Source organism: Brachycentrus maculatus, unplaced genomic scaffold, assembly GCF_059751285.1.
Source record: "Brachycentrus maculatus isolate JH-2025_06_01 unplaced genomic scaffold, ASM5975128v1 h1tg000204l, whole genome shotgun sequence".
Taxonomy (NCBI): domain Eukaryota; kingdom Metazoa; phylum Arthropoda; class Insecta; order Trichoptera; family Brachycentridae; genus Brachycentrus; species Brachycentrus maculatus.
This window is the reverse complement of record NW_028280955.1, coordinates 459,350-478,681: the sequence shown is the minus strand read 5'-3', so window position 1 is coordinate 478,681 and position 19,332 is coordinate 459,350. Positions and strand designations below refer to the sequence as shown.

General features: G+C 29.3%; 1 protein-coding gene across 1 annotated transcript in view; it reads left to right on the top strand.

The window, feature by feature from the left end:
- nAChRalpha1 (nicotinic acetylcholine receptor alpha1) overlaps positions 1-19,332 on the top strand; it is a 190,777-nt gene that overhangs the window by 117,797 nt on the left and 53,648 nt on the right. Inside the window, exon 4 of the mRNA XM_088263841.1 lies at positions 10,519-10,722. Coding sequence (XP_088119967.1) covers positions 10,537-10,722 — 186 coding nt within the window. The 5' untranslated portion in view covers positions 10,519-10,536. The remainder of the gene's footprint in view (positions 1-10,518; positions 10,723-19,332) is intronic.

Sequence of the window (19,332 nt, the reverse complement as noted above, 5' to 3'; positions counted from 1 at the left end):
AATGTCCCATTATGTCATGTCACTGCAGATTCGTCGTTTTCAATGCAATTAAAAAGTAAATAAAACTCGACCACAAATAGCGTTCCCAACCAAATTCCAATTAAATTCCTGCTTTAGTGTGGTTTCAGTAGAGTACTGATTGATCCAACCCCTATATATACGGTATAGATACGGCCCTAGAATATTGCTTCGTCGATTGGTTTCCGCCCTTTTGGTACAAACGAGGACTTTTATTCCAAGTTTTCGAATATTTGCTGGAAAACTTCAAAAGCTCAACTTAACTACGTTCACCGCAATGAGTCTAGCGAGGCCGATGCTTGTTGATCGCAGCACTTTGCACAGCAATTGACCCCTGAAAATTGAAAATAAATACCGACATACGAATCCCGTTTCAATACCGAAAAAGCACTCAATAAATATCATTAGATCGTACATTTTATTGATTAAATAATGACGTCATCTACTTCATAGGATTTATTGGGTATTTTGAAGGAATTGCCACTTTGGAATACCCAAGCGATCATTTATTTACATGCATACATTTATGTGTGTGCGTGTGCACACACATATCGTAGTCACACAGGAGAAAGTGACCAAGTGCATTATTTACAAAAAACGTGACCATTAACTGTTTGATGTCTTACTAGCTTAATATTGCCCTGAAAAAAACCCAAAGAATTTTAAACTTGGAAGTATAATATATTGACTTGTTAAAAATTACTAACTGCATTGATGTTTACTTTCTTGCCAAGCAAAAGTGACTTTAATGACCCTCCTGAACATTTTACGTTTAGTCAGTTGGTCACTTTCTCCTGCACAACTAAGATATATGTATGCACATTATTTAAAAAAAATAAAAACTTGTTAAATACCACTTAATGGGTTTTATTTCAATACACACAACTAGTTTAGAAAACTACAGATGTTTAAAACTCGCTAAGTGGTTTTAAACAAGTGTTTTTTTTTCTTTTTTTAATTATTAATATCAATGCGTATTTCTAGTCATTTAAGTAAACATTAAATTGGTTTAGAATTGGCTTTACATACGGTGTTTGATAATGATGCAAAATGCATCGAAACACGTGTCACAATAGATTTAAAGAAAAAGTGGTATTTACAATAATAAATAATAAAACCCTTATCCGCACCCCAATGGTGCATAGGGCACTGCTTCATATAAACGCAGTGTTATCTTGATAGTTTACAAATGAGGGAAAGGTGATCAGCCCTCCGCTTCAGGTACCAGTCCAGGGTAATATTGAATAAATATTACAGTGAAAAAATCACTTATATTTATTTGACCCCCCCCTGGGAATCGAACCCGAGACCTCTAGAACGGTAGCCGAGCGTGCTGACCATTACACTACGGAGGCGGGTATTTACAAAGTAAAGTTTTTTTTTAATAGATTACCGTTGTTAAGGTTTACGTACTGAAATCTTTTATGCAGCACGGCTCAGTATTTGTCATTTAGGAGACATGAGAGCATGTTCGTTATTTCACTTCACCAGAACGTGGTCGTGTGAAGGTTTGGTAACAGCGCGGCTGACAAAACCTCAAATAACTTGAAACTCTAACCAGAGCCAGTTCAACGGCATGTTTAAATCAGATAAATACCAAATTATTCACTAGACCGAGATGCGACCACCATCGTCACCTGCTCGCCATATCGCTCACTCCTTTCAATAACGTCATAAATAAAAAATCGTCAATTTTCAGTTGTGCGTGTTTTCGGAATGCCCAGAAAATATACTCTATCCCAGCAAAAGCGGCATATTTTTAACTTAATATTTACCCGCTACAGGGCAGAAAGTGTTATTTTTGCATTTTGAAGAAAAGGTATTGTTTAATTAGTTTTTTAAAAATACTAAATATTTTTCAAATGGAGAAAAAAACCTTCAGGTTTACCTTAAAAGATCTATTACACAGTAAAAAGTTCAATAGTGGCTTACTATTTATTTTTAATACATTGTATTATATTTTTAAACATTAAAAACGTTCTGCTGATAAATCAGGTATTTTGATTTATGAAGTTCTTGAAAGGAGTGAGCGATATGCAAATATGTTGATATATCATTTTGCACTGTGGTTTATTATGTTTTTTTTTATTACTTCAATCACTGGATTATTTTTAGAGATATCATTTATTGATTCGGCATTAACTTTGTGGAATGACGTGATTATTTTAATAATGTTTTAATTTGTACCAGAAGATGAAAACAATTGTCGTTTTCGAAACTAGTCGTAAATAAAAATAAACTCAATTTAGTGGATAATTCAAGTTTTTAATTTTTATTAAAATTTTAGAGATGTCAATATTATAGTTGTCTAAGCTCGATATGAAAAATCTATCGTACCTCTTTATATGAAAAATGGAAGTCTGAGGCTCCTAGAGATGAATCTCACCTACGTATCGTAGTCATACAGGAGAAAGTGACCAAGTGCATTTTTTTACAAATATTTGTTTAAATGCGACTGGAGTCTTTCAGATACCCCTCTTTGGAGTGTAAATAATTTTTAGATACTTTGGATAATGGCTCATAAACATTAACAGTGTCTTTGTTACACAAGCCTTTAAATGTACGAGTATGAAATTTTGAGTATCCTATCCGTAACTGTCGCTCTTATTTTTCTACCTTTATAAAAGTTAATTTGATTTACACACCTTTATAATATTTTTTTAGTGTTTATCTTTGTTCAGATAGCAATATCACATAAACATATCGTAGTCATACAGGAGAAAGTGACCAAGTTCATTTTTTACAAAAACGTGATCACTTTTGATATCTTACTAGCTTAATATTGCCCTGAAAAAAATCCCAAAAGATTTTAAACTTGTAAGTATAATATATTGACTTATTAAAAATGACTAACTGCATTGATGTTTATTTTCTTGCCAAGCAAAAGTGACTTGAATGGCCCTCCTGAACATTTTACGTTTTGTTAGTTGGTCACTTTCTCCTGTACGACTACGGTATGTTCAAATGGAATAAACTAGTACTTTACCAATTGCTCGACTGATGGCGCTACAATCGGACATATTTCAAAATTTTTCGAAAATTGTACCGACATGTGAAAGGTTCCATGACCATTGCATTTATAAGGGTGATCGCTTAAGCCAGCCAAATGCCAGGTCGTAAGCCCAGAGATTCTCAGACTTTCATCTTCTTTCAAATAAAGAGATACGATAGATGTTTTATATCAAGTTGAGACATCTATAATAAAATCAAATATACTAATATCAACCTTCCGTTTGAATGTTTTAATATAAAATAATAAATTTTGTTTGAACTAAGCTAATTTTTCGTGGGTCACAATCTGTGTGATGATCGGTTTTCTTCTTCATGGTCAGTCTCCACCTTTATCTATCGTCCGCTCGTCTCTTTAACTCGGCGTACCCGCAACAACTTTTAATTGTTTGGTAGAGCCGTCCTCTGTAATTTGTATGTACATTCGCAAATCCCTTCTGCAATCGTAAGAAGCTGGTCTGGATATCTTATATTATAGCCTAACCATTTGGCTTGCAATTGTGATACTTTATTCAGTTAGCATCTAGACTCCCCAGCCCTGCTAAGTACTTCTATTACATCACTCACTCCTTTCAACAACGTCATTTATAAAAAAACTAGATTTTTTATGAATTTGTTTTTAAAGTTTAAAAATATGATAAAATGTACTAAAATAAATAACAAGCCATTTATTGAACGTTTTACTGTGCAACAGATCTTTTTAGGTAAAACCTTAATGTGTTTTCTCCATTTAAAAATATTTAGTATATTTAAAAAAATATTAAACAACACCTTTTCTTCAAAATGCAAAAATAACACTTTCTGCCCTCTAGCCAGTAAATATTAAGATTAAAATATACCGCTTTTACTGGGATATAGAAGATTTTCTGGGCATTCCGAAAACATCCACAACTGATAATTGACGATTTTTGATATATGACATTGTTGAAAGGAGTGAGCGATAAATGAAAAGAAGTCTATTGTGGTGAATATTTGGAACTCTAGGAATTTCTCGACCAATCACTGGTTGGTTTATCAAATTTCGGACAGTTGTGTTATGCTTTAATTGAAAAGATCGACCGCGAATTCTCCGTAAAATGATACGACACTGCATCGGATCGATACAATTGTCACATCATCTTTAATTTTATCAGTCCTGAATAATATTTAGTAAATATCAGAGTATTGCTTCCTGGAAATCGATCTCAGAACCTCCAGCATGGCAGTCGAATGCGCTTATCATAACACTATGAAGGCAGACAATCAATCTATGTGTGACTATGTCATTTTTCATAATGACATTTTTTACATTAAGAAATATATTACAGCTGAATGAACGATATTTGATTTATGACGTTTTAATCGATTTCTCCCCGTAGAAGATTCACCCTCTTCAATATCTTAAGAAACGTCTTAAATATTATCACTTTCTTATGATTCCCTATAACTTTTATTATTCTATATATGTGGCAGGTTAAAATAGCTAAATACATACGTACGCTAGGAAATGTTTTTATAATGACGCTCACTCCTTTCAACAACGTCATATATAAAAAAATAGTAAATTTTCAGTTTTACAGTGCCCAAAAAATGTACTTTATCCCAGGAAAAGCGGCATATTTTTAACTTTTTATTTACCCGCTACAGGGCAGAAAGTGTTGTTTTTGCATTTTGAAGAAAAGGCATTGTTTAATTATTTTTTTAAATCGACCAAATATTTTTCAAATGGAGACAAAACCTTCAGGTTTTACCTAAAAAGATCTGTTGCACAGTAAAAAGTTCAATAAGTGGTTTGATATTTATTTTTAATACATTTTATTATATTTTTAAACTTTGAAAACAATCTCCTGAAAAATCAAGTTTGTCGATATATGACGTTGTTGAAAAGAGTGAGCGATATTTGCATTTCCTCATATAAATGTGTTTCTTTAATAATTTCTTAATCGCATTTTAAGAGTGTCCAAACCGTTGTTCACAAACTTGGGTTGCTCTACTTAGGAGTCAGTAATCAACTTATTTTTACTAAGTAATTCCGTTAAGTTAAGTGGAGAAACCTAGAATTCGGCTGTCCAAACTTAAAACATAGTGAGGGACATTTTTTTGTAGTACGTTTTTTTTTGCATTTTTGGACTAAGTAGAATCTACTTAGTCCAAAAATGCAAAAAATGTACTACAAAAAAATGTCCCTTACTGTGTCTTGAATTTAGATAACTGAATTGTGACCAAGGATTTGGATACACTCAAAATAATGTCAGTTTTTTTATTTGATTTCCCGTGTCCAGTGAGAATACAAATTATTATTTGTAATTTAATTTTTATTAATGTCATTAATTGATTCGGCTGTCACTTTGTGTTAAAATGTATCCATTTTAATTTTTAGTTTTACTTAGTAAATACCACTATTTATTAAAATCTATTGTGAGACGTGTTTTGATGTATTTCGTATCAACACCGTATGTGAAGCTAATTCTAAATTTTAAAGTTGTGTCCTTGAGACATTGAAGATTGAAGAGGGAGTGGGAACTGTTTTTTATTTTTATTTATTTGTTATCAGTGGTAACATAGACAATAGGGGGGAGGCTTAAGTCATTGTCCTAATGTTAATTATGGGTTAAATAATATTTTTATTTTTATAAATTTCTATTGCTTCAAAATGTTGCAGTTTACGAATTCTCGTATTATTTTTATGATTAATATTCTCGTAAAAAGGACACACATACCATAATTAATATGCACATGTTTCAACGGGATATTTAGTGCGTTTCCAGTGCTGCTGCATTTGAGAGCCATCCACGTTGCCAAGTTTCCATTGTGCCTTGTGCCGTATTATAAATTCAGATGTATGTAAAACTGGAAACTAAAAACAATGATTTATGCCGCAGACGGTACGCGTCGTCGCCACTGCACTGCGCGTAGGACCGCAAATTCTCAAGTCTCGAGTGCAGGTCGAGGAAACTAGTCGTAATGTCGTTTCGTTTATATGAAACCAAAGGCGTGATGTATTTTAAAGCTCTGACACTTTTGCAGTGGTGGTGTAATTTTAGTCGGCAATTATAACTTATTATTTGAATAACAACCTAATTAACCATCAGACCGCCTCTACGTAGGGGTAGGCAGAGAGAATAGAACGCCAAACGAACAAACAAACAATCTGTCTTTGGAAACAATCTTTGCCTCTTCGAGATTCACGCAGCTCCTCATACTCGCCAATTATTCTGTCTCCTTACATGACTTCTTTTAAGTATTTAAAATACTCGATAACGCCTAGTTTTACTCGGTCTTCCTATGCTTGTATTACTAACCACATTCGCGTCATTGATTGTTTTCTATACTTTCTTCACTCATTCGGTTCACATACAAAAACTATCTTAACACAACTTTCTTAATTTTATAGATAATGCTTATCTCAGCCTTACATTATTTTCTCATATCACCATTCTTTAAGACTAATTCATCAAAAATTTGTAAAAATTAAATTAAATTTATTTTAATTTTTAATTTTTAATACCCAGACTTCCATAGACATTATCTATGTATATTGAGATGTCAAAATATAATAAGAACTCTTGTGGAGACACCCAGTTTTGTGAACAAGTATTTGGACACACTAAAATCTAAAATTTAATTCAATTATGAAAGTAAACGTGACAAAAGTTTAAACGTACTAGAGACATTTTTTTTAAATATTCCATTCAATATCGGATTTTTTCCGTCACAATATTAATTTAGAAATAAATTGCTTGGAGTGTTCCGGAGATTCTGTCAATTGTTTTCCCCGTCAGAGAGTTTTAATTTTAACCCCTGTCCATTTTTCTTCATTTTATTCCCCAGCCTTTTCACAAAATAATTGGAAATATTCAATAAATCATATCCGTCAAAATCGAAAATAAGGTCGCATCCATTTATCTTCGACAATTTTTCTTAAGCCTTATTTTGTGGAAGAGCGAAATTCTTTCTAAAAAATAAATAAACCGATATATATTTATTTACCTCTGATTGCTTTATAAATATTCGAGTATAGGTACATATTTGCCAATTATATTTCAATTAAAATATTTGTTTAAACGAAATTGGTTATTCATCAAAAAAATAATTAATTATCATAACTCAAATGCTACCCTAGAAAGAAATAAAATTGCATTATTACAGCAGTAATTTTTTTAATAATTTTGAAATGTCAACAATGATGAAAAATAATATTAAAGTCTAGGGAACTGCATGGTTAAAGACTTGTTGGTTAAGTGATCACTTAACACACGTTCAAAATTTCTTGTAAATACCCAGACATACATATTCTTCTTCATCTATGTTGAGATGTCAATAATGTAAAAATAACTCCTAACAGAAGATAATCTAGATTTATGAACAAGTACTTGGACATATTAAAAATGTTGTATTAAATGTTATTTCAGTAATTGATTACTCGACATTACGTAATACGGTATTTAGTGATTAATAAATAAAATTGCAAGTTGTTATTATTGAACTTTTTATTTGAAAGGAATAACCAGCAAAGCGTCTATTTTAGACGCTTGTCTGCAGGTAGGATAGTAAGGATAGGGAAGTTAAATGTGAAAAATACATCAAACATCCAGACCAATTGAAAATAAATATTTCTTGAATTCAAACCCGCGACGAATCGAACCCGCGACGCCAGTTTCGCAGTCGAGTGTCTACCCAACTACGCAACAGTGCCATATTATGACACGTGATTCGATGCACCTACCATTATTAACATCTTTTTATTGATCCTGACTGCTTCGAAAAATGTTTCAAAATATAGAATATAAATATAGAATAAAATATAAAATATGTATTAAAGTATGTACCGAATAAATGTAAAATAAAAAATAGAAACATATCTTTAAGGGGATGGCCTTAATTAAATAATTTTTTATTGCATGGGTATTGATCTTTTACTGACATATTCTTCCTTATCTATGTTGAGGTGTAAAAAAGTAGCATAAAAAACAATAGTGTTATTCATATTGTTTTTATGAAATAAGTATAATTAATACTATTTGGTTATTGAATTGGAGATTTTTTGTAAGACCCGTTATATTATATGTAATAGTATTTCAATATTTATTAGAAACGCTTGTTTCGTACACCCTGATATTTAAATACGTGTTTAGGGAATTTTCATTTAATATTTCTTCAATATTCACATAAAAGGTATGAATAAACAGGAAGCACACAATATGACGCAATTTCTTTCAATATTCCTTTGTTGGAATTCTATTAAAATTCAAAATGCGTAAATCACCCAAATCTTTTCTTTACAAACCTGCGGCAGATTTCTTTAACAGTAACACGCCTTCGGAATCGCACGGATTTACAAATTTTAATTCTTGATAATACAAAAACTAGAGAATACCACTGAAATCTGAAATTTATGAAAACGATTATATTCTTTATTTTTTCAATGAATGAAATTATTTTCTTAGTGTTAATTACTTAGGTGGTAGAAGATAATCAGTAATAAAACACTAGTACTTTGACAAGGTAGCTCTTAGTGAGTGCCTGGTTATAGGAGAGACAAATCTAGAATGCCCTTGCCAGATTTTAAGGGTACGAGTATGCGCACGATTGCAGCTTTGTTGTTGTCACCAATATGTCACCAATATATCCACAAGCCTTACACTTACATACACAGAATCATTAAAAATGAATTTTAAGTGAATTCTTACTATAAATTGGAAGTCATAGACTACGAATTTATAGAGTTCTGATCGTAACGATAAGTATTCGAAAATGTTTTTTTTTTCGGCTCTCATGGCAGCACCATCTGTTGAACGTAAAGGAAACACACAACACTAATATTTCTCATGACGTTTACAGTACATTTTGCATTTTCAATGTTTTCGATTGCACTGTGGTTTTATTTTTTTTTAATATTTTCATTGCTTTCTAAGCATTGTGAAATTATATGTAGTACCAATGTGAACATTTTTTTTTTCATTGAGCCACAGACTGAGTCACAGCAAACGCGTAACTGTATATGCCCATTACATAATAAATTACGTATTTAAGACAAATTTAGTAAATAAAAATAAGTTTGAAATCACTCGAAAAGAAGTGAGGGCTTAATAAAAAATAAAAATATAAGAAAAGACTAATTTTACAGGCCTCCTTTTTATGATGTATTACTGAAAGGAAATTGACAAAAAACGGCAATTAATTCGTTAACTTAAGAAATAATTGTTGGTATAGTTATCAGTTAGTATGACCGAATATATGTTTTCATGCATATGGAATATTGCATTCCAATAAGAAGTGAATGTTCATACTAATATTGTACCAAGAGGAAGTTCTCGTATCTTTCGACAACATGAATTAGAAACACGATAAATCGTAATGCTCCATATTAATATATACGAGTGAACTAGAAGTTCATACTTTAGTCGGGAAGTTTATCATCACTCGGGGCGGAAGGGAACAACTACAACAATATATGGGACAAACTTTGGATGCATATTGCAATACTATTACTCCTACAATGAAAGTAAAAGTTCAAAAGAAATAAAGGATTTTTAAACTTTACACCAGAACAAATTGGGTCATTATAGTGGTTTGGGTCAATACTTGATATTACATTCATTAGGGCTATGCTAGTTCCAGAGATGGAGCAATGGCTTGTCACACTATTATTGTGCTCAGTACTTATTTTACTATTGTCTGCACTCTGTTGGTTTCTACTAAAGATTGGGTAGTATGGTGCTCAGTACTTATTTTTACTTTAATTAGTACTATGTTGATTTTAGGGATGGAGCAAGCACTTATGATACTAGAATATAATGTAATCATAAGTTTTGTATACAATACTAGTATTGTGCTCAATACTAATGATTACATTAATTAAGGCTATGCTGGTTCCAGAAATTAAGCAAGGGCTTGTCATACTAGTATTGTGCTCAGTAAATATTTTTACTAAAGTCTGCTCTCTGTTGGTTCCAGGGATATCATAAGTTCTTGTGGGTCTTCTTTTGTGTGTAATACTTGTAACATAGTTACTAATATAAACTCTTTGTTAGGTCAAGAAATATGTACTTTAAATAATAGTTGCGCTGGAATTCTGCGCAATGCTTATTGTTACTTTAATTAACACTATGCTGCTTTCAGGGATGGAACAAGTCCTTGTCATACTAGTTTTGTGCTCAGTACTTATTGTAACTATATTGAGCGCTCTGTTGGTTCTAGACACGGAGAAAGCTCTTGTTATACTATTGTTGTGCTCAGTACTTATTGTTACTACAGTGTGCGCTCTGTTGGTTCCAGACGTGCAGAAAGCACTTGTAATACTATTGTTGTGCTCAGTACTTATTGTTACTACAGTGAGCGCTCTGTTGGTTCCAGACATGGAGAAAGCACTTGTTATACTAATATTGTGATCAGTACTTATTGTTACTACAGTGAGCGCTCTGTTGGTTCCAGACATGGAGAAAGCACTTGTAATACTATTGTTGTCCTTAGTACTTATCGTTACTGAAGTTTATGCTCTGTTGGTTCCAGGGGTGGAGTCAGCCTAAGATGGTGTATGTGCTGGTGGCGCTGGTACTGTGTGCGGCGGGCGGCCCCGTCGCGGCCAACCCGGAAGCCAAGCGCCTGTACGACGACCTGCTGAGTAACTACAACCGGCTGATCAGGCCCGTCGGCAACAACTCGGACCGGCTCACGGTCAAGATGGGGCTCAAGCTCAGTCAGCTCATCGACGTGGTGAGTACATCACATATTCCTCACATCCATCTCTTAGTTGCCTTGGTCAATGGTGATCATCGTAACCTTTTGATCAATTTCTAAAACACTAACTGCCCGTCTTCACTTCACTGAGGGTTGATTAGAGTAATACGCACCAATGTTCCAGTTCTTTTTCGTGTGTCTTTCTGTTTTATTTTAGATGGAATCTGCATTTATTATTTATCTTGCTTATTATAGTGATTAAAAAGAAGATGTTTTATCGTAATTTGTGTTGGTAACAGGAGGAATAATCAAATATAGACCAATCAGGAACTTCTCATCATTTGATCATTCCTAGGAGGAAATCACGTACAATTCCTCAAGAGTAGCCGGATTGTTGACTGTCACCAACAGACCTTTCGTTCCACTTGAAGAGGGTTCGGCGTTTTGTGTTCTGGCTTGGTTTTTTGTAGGTTACAATCTGTGTAATGATTGATTTGATTATTTCATGGCCAGTCTCTATCCGTCTTGATCCTCGCTTGTTTTTTTTAACTCAACGTACCCCCTACAACTTATGTTGGAGATAATTTGGTTCATATAGTTTAAACGGGGTCGTCCTCTGTAGTTTGTGCTTTCCCACATGCCCTCCGAAATCATAAGAAGCAGGACTGGGTGTCTTATATTATGGCCTATCCATTTGGCTCACTGTCGTACTTTATTTAGTAAGCATCTTAACCTCAGCCTTGCTTAATACCTCGTTGTTCCCTACATGTTCTGACCGATGAATCCACAACATGCGCCTGTAGCATTTCATCTCAAACGCCTTCAGCCTCTCCCATTGTGTTTGCCAGATAGTCCACATTTCAAGTTCTAGTTATGTTATTCGTTTGCTTATCTTATAAGATTGTACCTTTTTTTACTAAACCAAAATATATTTATATCATAGTAACATTTTTTTAAATGTATCCATGGTAAATAATTAAATATGAAATAAGAAGTAGTTGTAGTATTTTTTTTTAAACGTTTTTTATAGAGTTACACGACACATTTGAGTCTTCTACAAATTCGATTCGACAAAGCTAACAAAAACTGCTGAAACATCGTCCACTCGGATGTTTTTTTACACATTAATAAATATGTCAATCACATTGTTGGTCCCTGGCGTACAATTTATTAAAATAAAATATGAACGAGGGGAAAAGCCCTATCTCGAAGATATTATTTCGATTTGTAAAAAAATATTTCCACCCGGTATTAATGGCACTCCTGAGAGCTATCGTCGCTTTTGATATGATCAGTCAAATAGAACTTATGAACAGAATCTGGCAGCTAATATCGGTAGGTATGGAGTAAACAATCGTGAATCCAAAACGTTTATGTTTCAAGAAGGAAAACAAAAATTACTTCACAGGAAGTAAATATATAATAAATTAAAATGATTACGTTGTTTTAAATTATTATTTAATTCACAATATTAATATTATTTGTTTCATCGGTCACTGGATATTTAACGCTACGGGTGTGATGTATTTTTTTTTAAATAAATGCGGAAGGATTTAAGATCATTGCATATATACAAGTTTCAAGAATTAATGCAATATGGATGTTCAACAATGGGCAAATGGTGAAAGTTACACATGTGCATCAAGTGATCGGTTAAGTCATCCAAATGCCAGGTAGTAAGCTATTACATATATACCTACATGTTTCATATCAAGTTAAGACAATTCTTTAAAAATATTTACATATTTTATAAGACAAAGAATTATTCACTCTTTGATGATATATTAATCCATAGGGTAATTAATCCAGTGTTTTCAAGTATCTAAAAATTAAATGTTATTTTAGGCTCTCTTCTAAAAATATTTGTGAACTAGTTCGGAATGAACCTCACCATCGTTCAATTTGAGTAAGCTATATATCCTTCAAAACATTTTGAACTAATGGTGCCATTGTCAGCCAAACTTCTCAATCTATTAAATAATATCTAACATATGAAAGTAATCCATGAACATTAAATACATCTTTAAAAAAATAATGCAATATAGATGTTGAATAATAGGCAGAGTGGTGAAAGTTACACAAGTATATAAAGTGATCAATTAAGACAGTCAAATGCAAGATCGTAAACCCTGAGATGCAAAGATTGCAATTCTCTTTTGTAAAAAACGATGGATTTTCTCAAGTTGAGACACCAATAATATTGATGATATTGTGTTTGCTTGAAAAATAATAAAATTATTTTTCTTCCCCACATTTAAAGTTTGGAATTTACGATTGTTTACTTGTAACCTAACTTCTAGTCTTACGTTTGAAAATAATAATTCCCTCTTCCAGAATTGCCTTTGTGAAATTTATGGACTTGGATATTTCTTTAATTTTTTCGAACGGTTTCATATTTTCAAGTAAGGAAAAACTTGCGGCTCCAGTAAACACAGCTGCCTATTGTTATACGTTTTGTCACGTTTCGCATCGTATATCTTTTCTATAAAATAATTTTAAAAAGGTAATATAATTAGAATGTATTTTTTTTTAAATCACTTAAAATATTTTATTATAACTTAATTATTATTAAGTTATAATTAGTTTTTTTATCAAGACTGATTAATATTATTCATATATATATATATATATATATATATATATATATATATATATATATATATATATATATATATATATATATATATATATATATATATATATATATATATATATATATATATATATATATATATATATATATATATATATATATATATATATATATATATATATATATATATATATATATATATATATATATATATATATATATATATATATATATATATATATATATATATATATATATTATATATATATATATATATATATATATATATTTATATATATATATATATATATATATATATATATATATATATATATATATATATATATATATATATATATTATATATATATATATATATATATATATATATATATATATATAATATATATATATATATATATATATATATATATAAATATATATATATATATATATATATATATATATATATATATATATATATATATATATATATATATTATATATATATATATATATATATATATATATATATATATATATATATATATATATATATATATATATATATATATATATATATATATATATATATATATATATATATATATATATATATATATATATATATATATATATATATATATATATATATATATATATTTATATATACATATATATATATATATATATATATATATATATACATTTATATATATATATATATATAAAATATATATATATATATATATATATATATATATATATATATATATATATATATATATATATATATATATATATATATATATATATATATATATATATATATATATATATATATATATATATATATATATATATATATATATATATATATATATATATATATATATATATATATATATATATATATATATATATATATATATATAAGTAATAGTATACCAAAATAAGTGACTTAATTCATCGCGTTAAACATGTTTCTCGAATAAAAAAAGGAAAAATTAAATTAAATGCGTCACCCGAAAAGCTTTTAATCAACCCCAATTATAAATTACCGACCTCTCAAAGTTATATAAGCTTATCAAAGCCAAACGTTCTGTTATTAATTGAACGAATGGTTCGTTCCACATGGATTAAAAGCTATCAAGCATGTTTCTAATTGCTTAAGTGTAAATCAATGGAGGTTTATTTTTATGGGAAGTTTATTTTTGTAGGAAGTTTAGAGAATTGCTTTTGCATTTTTCTGCCACGTTCTATTTCTGCAAGCGAATTGAATTGTTGGCCTTTGACTTGTTGCCAAAACGGTGACTGAACATAAAAATGCACTCAGCTGCACTATAATAAATCATTCCGGTTGGTTTTGTCGTGTAGTTTTATTGCTTATACAATACTACAAAAGTATTTTAATACGAATGTTCTAAATATTGAAAGAAATATGTTCATTAAATGAGTTTATTTTATATTTAATTTATTATGATGCACTAACTTTGTGATTTTCCATTTTATAATTAAAATGTAACTTTGTTTTAAAATCACTATAAATATATTATTATAACTTAATTATAATGTCTACCGGTCTCGAAGCTGACCGCTTCTTTATCAAGACTGATTAATCATAATTTATACTGATTTTAAAACAAATTTACATTTTAATTGTATACTTTAAACATGAAACACTGATTTTTATGGTATTCAAAGTTATATATATATTTTTTAAACACAAAAAAATCTAATTCATAATAATTGTTTTCCTTTTTTAGGGCATTATCAAACTACTACATATAGTATTATCGAATTATATTTTGACATCTCATCAAAGATGAAGAAGAATATGGAAGTCTGGGCACATACGGGGCTGACGACTGTCATAGGCTGGTTTAAGTGATCACTTTACACACGTGTAACATTCACCAATTCTACCTATTATTGACAACCACACAGCTCAAATTCTAGAATCAAATTCTAGAAGTTCCATATATATGAACCAATTTAGAAACTATAAGTTCTATATATATGAACCAATAGAAACCTCTATACAAAGAAACCTTGTTCTTGAATCACTAGTACTTCACTAGAGTCATCTATTGGTGAGATGTCAAAAAATAATATGAAAATAACTCCTGTAATTGGAGATAATCCAGATTTTGTGAAAAAGTATTTGGACACACTCAAAATGTTGTAAAATGTAACTGTATTTTGAAATCACTACAAATATTTTATTGTAACTTAATTATTATGTCTACTGGTTTCGAAGCCAACCGCTTCTGTATAAACACTGATTAATCATAATTGTAAATTACATTTTAATTATATATTTTAATATTAATCACAGATGTTTGGGGTGTTTAAAGTTGTATTTATATTCTTTAAACACAAAAAAAAATCACGACAATTGTTTTCCCTTGTTAGGGCATTATCAAACCACTGTACATTATCGATATACGACTTAGTAGACCCTAAAAATCAGTGTTTGATTTTCATATTAAAAATATAAATTATGGAGTTCTACAAATTAAACGTTAATCAATAATATTAGCTTTCTCGTATGATTTGTTGATTTGTCTGCCAGGGAAATATTTTAACAATCCTTTTTTTTCATTAATATAAAACTAATTTTATGAAAAAATGTAAATCGCCATTTTCGTTAAACATTTTTTAAAGACCACTTCAATTAAACAGAAAGGTACAGTAAAAATAATTGCGATTTTTTAAAAAATAATATTGAATATTGTCGGGAGAGAAATTACTTCAAAATATGTAATATTTCTGTCGATTTATTATAAAAATAATATAAATCAATTAATAATGATAAATTTAAATGAAACCAAAACTCGTTCTTAAATACGTTAATAGTTTTTTTTTTCAAACCAACATGAAAATAATGTTTAAAAAAACTTCGTAATGCCTTGGTTCGATCCAAGGAGTCTTTTGGATTAAATGTACTGTAATGTAAAGATAAATGTGTAAATAAATCTTTTTTGAACTGGAATATTCACAATGAAATAATATAAATTACAATCCAGATGACTGTTGGGCTCATTATGAAAACAGTATTACATGCGCACATATGTATATATTAACATTTAATTACTTTTCTTTATTTGGTAACAAAACAAAACGCATGCATAAATGATACTTATCTCCATTTCATAAGATCACGAGTCCCGTGTTGATTTGGGACCAAAAAAAAACAAAAGTGATAAAGTACCTGCCGACGAAATACACATTATTGATATAATGTATTTTACCTCAAAGACGTGTTTCTACACATTAGCTAAAACAAGCTTGTAAGAGGATGGGTATGCAATCCCTCATATAACTGATACTATCCTTTTTGTACCATTTTTAACCCTAAGGTACTTTAATAACGTCGTCTTCATAAATTTGAAATCCAGGATTTATCACCTTGCGTAAATTTCAAGGTAAAATTAAAATTATTTGATTATAAAATAAGTTTTGAGATTTTTTAAATGAATAAATATGGTTGAAATTATTTTACCATATATTTCTTTAATTAAAATGAGAGAGTTACCAGGAAAAAAATGATTGGAAAAAAACATTAATGCTTATTTTATGCACCCCGCTTATTAATGAACATACAAGTGTTTTCTTATAATTACCGTACATTCTTACACATATCGTAGTCATACAGGAGAAAGTGACCAACAAAACGTAAAATGTTGAGGAGGACCATTTAAGTAAACTTTTGCTTGGCAAGAAAATAAACATCAATGCAGTTTGTCATTTTTAACAAGTCAATATAATATATTTCCATATTTAAAATCCTTTGTAATTGCTTCAGGGTAATATTAAGCTAGTGAAATATCAAATAGTCAGTTATCACGTTTTTGTAAACAAATGCACTTGGTCACTTTCTCCTGATATGACTACGATATATCAAATAGTTACTAATATAATTTTAAAACATAATAAATAATAATTTAGCAACGTTATAATTAATTATTATCAAACTTTTCAATGTTAATTCCAAAATGATGAATTAAGTAATAAAAACAATTATCAAAATCAATACTTTACACCTAAGTATCATATTATAAGCGGTTTCTTTATTTTGATTCCTCGGTATTAAAAATTTCTGGAAATAATCTTTTTTATTAAAAATATTATTTCTCTTGAAGTATTTAATTGCACGATTTTAATCAATTCCCATTTTAAGAAACTTAAGAATTCGGATTCATTGAAGTCTTTGAGATTCTTTTATTCAGCATTCTTTCTAAAATGGGAATGCTTTAATTGGAAAACTTTTTCAAATACCAACTATTTAATTTGATGGAAACTTTATGAAATGTCACTCTGTAACCATTGAGTTTTAAAAATATTATATTTTGGACCAAAAATGGGATAAATTGAAAAAAAATATTCTGGCTTGAATCTTAATGGTGTGCAAAGTTATTATTCTTTGCATACACATAATAGAGAAAAGTTATTAAACCCCCAAATTAATGTGAAGTATGAAGGGCCCTTGAAGGTTGTCATAAAAAATATATGTGAATTAGTTCAGAATCAATCTCACCCAAGTTCACCAAAGATATATATATATATAAATATATATATATATATATATATATATATATATATATATATATATATATATATATATATATATATATATATATATATATATATATATATATATATATATATATATATATATATATATATATATATATATATATATATATATATATATATATATATATATCGCTCACTCCTTTCAAGAACGTCATAAATCAAAAAACTTGATTTTTCAGGAGAACGTTTTTAAAGTTTAAAAATATAACACAATGTATTAAAAATAAATATCAAGCCACTTATTGAACTTTTTTCTGAAACAGATATTTTTAGGTAAAACCTGAAGGTTTTTTCTCCATTTGAAAAATATTTAGTTTATTTAAAAAAATAATTAAACAATACCTTTTCTTCAAAATGAAAAAAACAACATTTTCTGCCCTGTAGCGGGTAAATATTAAGTTAAAAATATTATTCTTTTTCTGGGGTATAGTACATTTTCTAGGCATTCTGAAAACATGCATAACTCAAAATTGACGATTTTTGATTTATGACGTTCTTGAAAGGAGTGAGCGATATATATATATATATATATATATATATATATATATATATATATATATATATATATAAATTCAAGACGGATTTATTTTCCATTGGACTGGGTATTTGTGATGTATTTTTCATATTTACCTTCCTTTCAATCCTACCTGCAGACAAGCATCTAAAACAGACGCTTTGCAGGTTATTCCTTTAATAATAAAATTATTTTAATAAAAATTAAAAATGGTGATCGTTACACACGTATAAAGTGGCTAGCCAAACGTCAACTCGCAATTTGTGGGATAATCTATCTTTATTTTTCTTTTCTTTTAAATGCGATAGATGCTTCGTCTCAAGTTGCCACACCTATAATTTAAATCCCATTAGATAATAACGTTGATACGTTTACAATTTTCTTACAATTCACACACTCCCTTAGATGGGAAAACTTCTACTTAATTAAAATTACATATTAACATTTTGATGTCTCAACATATTGCTTGAATTGACTTAAATTTTACTAGGAAGCCCATGGCGAGATGTAAGATGTTTTTGATTGAGCAGAAACTCTTCCATTTGTATCTGAGGTACAAATCCTGGATTATATTAAAAAACATAAAAAACGCTAGAAAATATCGTTTTAATTTTATGATTTAAATTTTACCTAATAAATTGACCAGTTAATTTATTTACAACATTTTGAGTATGTCCAAATACTTGTTCACAAATCTGGATTATCTCCAATCAGGAGTATTTTTTTAAAAGTGTTATTTAAATTATATTTTAAAAAATACATACTCAAAATGTTGTTTTAAATAGACCGCAGAGTATTTGTTTTTACATTATCCTTTTTAGGTCATTTTCAGCGTTACTTTTACTCCATTATTTAGCATCTTCAAAGTGTTTCACGATATCCCTTATATAAGGGTACATTCTGGTATAGTGCTTTTGGTGGAGTCAGCCAACTTTTACCAT